The 3,409-nt window shown below is 42.2% G+C and overlaps 1 protein-coding gene across 1 annotated transcript; it reads left to right on the top strand.

The window, feature by feature from the left end:
- The first annotated feature begins 282 nt into the window (after positions 1 to 282).
- LOC138294265 (olfactory receptor 5V1-like) lies at positions 283 to 1,275 on the top strand. Its single transcript, XM_069233379.1, has one exon. It carries the CDS (start codon positions 283 to 285, stop codon positions 1,201 to 1,203), a length of 921 nt encoding a protein of 306 aa, XP_069089480.1. The 3' UTR covers positions 1,204 to 1,275.
- Positions 1,276 to 3,409: the final 2,134 nt, after the last annotated feature.

Raw genomic sequence — 3,409 nt, 5'->3', positions numbered from 1 at the left:
TGATGTCATATGTGAGGTAATAAACAGAGCATGGCAGGGATGCAAGTTATAGTTAGCGCTGCTTCTGTGTTTTTTTGTAGTTCAAAACATTAACGTTGTCACTGAGAAATTCACCTAACTATAACGTTATTTTAACCTTTGTTTTTTTCCACTAAATTGGTGTTGGTATCAGTAATAGATTGTTTTTGCTGATGTTCTTACTGTGCTATCATTATTATTATATTTCTCACTAATATTCCTCTTTAGACAAAAATCCTGTCTGTAGATATGGACAACCAAACCATGGCAACTGAATTCATCCTGTTGGGCCTGTCTTCCATTCCTGAGGCCGAGGGTCTCTTTTTTGTGATTTTCCTCCTGATCTACATGACTACTCTAACTGGGAACATCCTCATCATCACAATAATACGCATAGATGCCCATCTTCATACCGCTATGTACTACTTCATCTCTAACCTGTCCTTCCTAGACTGCTGTTCTTCTACTGTCACTGTCCCTAAGATGCTGGCAGACCTACTAGCCAAGAGGAAGACTATTTTGTTCCATAGCTGCATGATCCAACTATATTTGTTTGTCAGCCTAGTGTCTGTTGAGTGCCTTCTGCTGGCGGCCATGGCAGTTGACCGCTACATTGCCATCTGTCGCCCTCTACATTATGGCAGCATCATGGACCAGCAAGCATGCTCCAGGTTGGCGGCCGGCTTGTGGGTCGGAGGATTCTTTTACTCTTCTGTCCATGTGATTTTGATGAGCAGGCTGTTGTTTTGTGGGTCCAATGAGATCCAACACTTTTTCTGTGACATCCCCCCCTTGCTGAAGCTCTCGTGTTCTGACACATTCATCAACATCCTGGTGATCCTTACTCTGGGTGGGTTCATCGGTCTTGGGGCGCTTCTTATCAAGATTGTATCATACGCCTTCATTATCACCACCATCCTGAACATCAAGTCTTCTGTGGGCCGAGCCAAAGCCTTCTCCACCTGTGCCTCTCACCTGACAGTGGTCATTATTTTTTACGGGACTCTGCTCTTCACCTATTACCGGCCCACAACCACTAACTCATTCTCTGTCGATCGACTTGTATCAGTAGTGTACAGCATCTTGACTCCCATGGTGAACCCAATGATCTATAGTCTCCGAAATACTGAAATGAAAAAGGCAGTTAAGAAAGTCATTGGTAGAATCCAGAGAGAAACAATGTAAACATAAATACTAATAGAAGAACATCTGCAGGCGCATCATTTCTGCCCATCGGTGTCAACATAGGCACCAAACCCACCTGCTATAAGTCTACTGATAAAGAAAAATGCCATACTCCATAGACCTCTGATGTATCCCTCCTCTTGCACTGCACTACACTGCTTTGTAGCTAGGTTAGCTCCATGAAAATACCATTTACGTGCACCAAGCTATGCTTCATCTTAGAGTCTTTCCCGCATAGTTTTGAATCTTATTGACAATTGTGCTCCAAGGCACCCCGCTGAAGGGCAGTTCTGTGCATCCTTCACCTTTCACTGAAGGTGAGCTTTCATTTTTAACTCCTGATCACAGGCAAACTTGTCTTGTCTCACAACCTCCTATTTTAGAGCCCCATCTCTGCTAGTTGATTGAAAGGACTGGAGTCATAGAGAAAAGGATAGGAGGCTGAAAAGTTGAGACAGTTGATGCATAGAGTAACATGTAGATAAGGTTAAAAACACTGAGCTGAGGGACTAAAGACAAAATTAAAGAGTTGGTTCCCCATCAGCTACTCCTTCCAATAGAAACCCTTGACTTTGTGGCTTGTCCCCAATGGACTGCAGGGTGACATTGCTGGACAGCCAGCCCTGTCTAGGGTGGGTGACGATTATTGATTTTCCATTGCTGGATCTTCAACATCCTCACAAAAAAACACATTTTTGGAGTAAACAGAGATTGCAAACAAAAAACTCCTATAGTGCTTGTGGTTTAAAATAAGGCAGAGGAACTGCATCCATGGAGAGGAATAAAATTTTCAAAAAAGCGTAAATTGAACAGTTGATTGTAATGTCACGAGAGGAAAAAGTCACTCTCGATCCAGCTACGGGAAAGGCAGCTAGATAATGAATTATAACAAGCCTTAACCTCCTAAGATAAAATCTGTTATGACTATTAGTAACCCATTAAAGATACATATCCAAACAAGGAGTATTAAAAATCTGCATATAAAGCAGTACAGAATTCATATTGATGGACCTTTCCATTCGCCTTTCCTCTCCATGGCTAAAAAGCATTTCTTGTCCCTGTCCCTCACATGGGAGCTTATCTCCCAAAAAAGAGAACACATACCAAGGGTGTATACATTTTGCTTCACATAGACCAGCCATGGGGTTGCATACCTGTTGTCCAAGTTTAGGCAATATAATATAATTTCATGAGAAAAACCCACCATGCCTGGGTCTTCCATGAACCTGGGCAGGGATGTCACATTACATACATTGACAAGTGCAGGATGTTGAAGTCAGTCTCTCATTCTTCCCATACCATTCACCTACTTCCTGTGTGAGACTTCAGGATGATGGAGTCAACCCATATGTTTAGGGTAGGGTGACAGTCACAGGTTATTCTAGCCCGGGTCCTCCAAGCACCCAGCTAGGGATTTTTTTTCTGAAACAAACACGCTCTTTGGGAGTCTGTTTTGGAAACATTAACAAAATAATGCTAGGTGGGTCCAAACAAATATGATGTCCACTTGGCTTTCTGCTCTGCCTTCATTTTATCCACTGTTCCAGCAAATAGATAGAAGGCATAGAAGGCTGGTGGGCCACCTGTAAAGTCATAAAAAATACCCCTTGACTTTGAGATGGTATGGAGTACACAGGTTATCTGGCAGGAGGAATAATCTAGTGAAAGGGAGTAAGAGGTGGACAGACTGGTGGACAGGTGGACATATTGGAGAAAGGAGCAAAGGTAAACAGTTCTGCCGGGTGAGAAAGACAGTAAAGAAACAATGTCATGTTGGTCAGAGTATTACCAACTGGAAAGTACTGCAATAGAGTAATGTGAGAGTTAAAAGATTCTGGACATGGCCACTCACCCACGCACTCATCTCTAGGTCCTGACAAAAAAAGAGACATCTCTTGGACCCCATAATTATCTCTCTTTACCCCCAAGTGCAGGAAGAGCTCTTTATTTGCTAATAAGACCTAGGAACTCCTGTACAGATACAGGCAGACAGAGGAGTTCCATGGAGTTCAATGAAGATCACTATTTTCAAGCTGATTCAAATATGTACCACTTCTGCCCATGTAATGAAGTTTTACTGTATTAGTGTATTAAACAATATTCATACAGCCTTGCTCCTACCATGTTGTGACACATTGTAAGTATTTTCCATTTTGCTTGGATTTCATGTTTAGTTTGATCATGGCGATTTTCACATTAATGGTAA

The sequence above is a fragment of the Pleurodeles waltl genome, chromosome 4_2, assembly GCF_031143425.1.
Source record: "Pleurodeles waltl isolate 20211129_DDA chromosome 4_2, aPleWal1.hap1.20221129, whole genome shotgun sequence".
Classification (NCBI taxonomy): Eukaryota; Metazoa; Chordata; class Amphibia; order Caudata; family Salamandridae; genus Pleurodeles; species Pleurodeles waltl.
The sequence above is the reverse complement of the archived record's forward strand: the minus strand, read 5'-3'. Positions and strand labels throughout refer to the sequence as shown.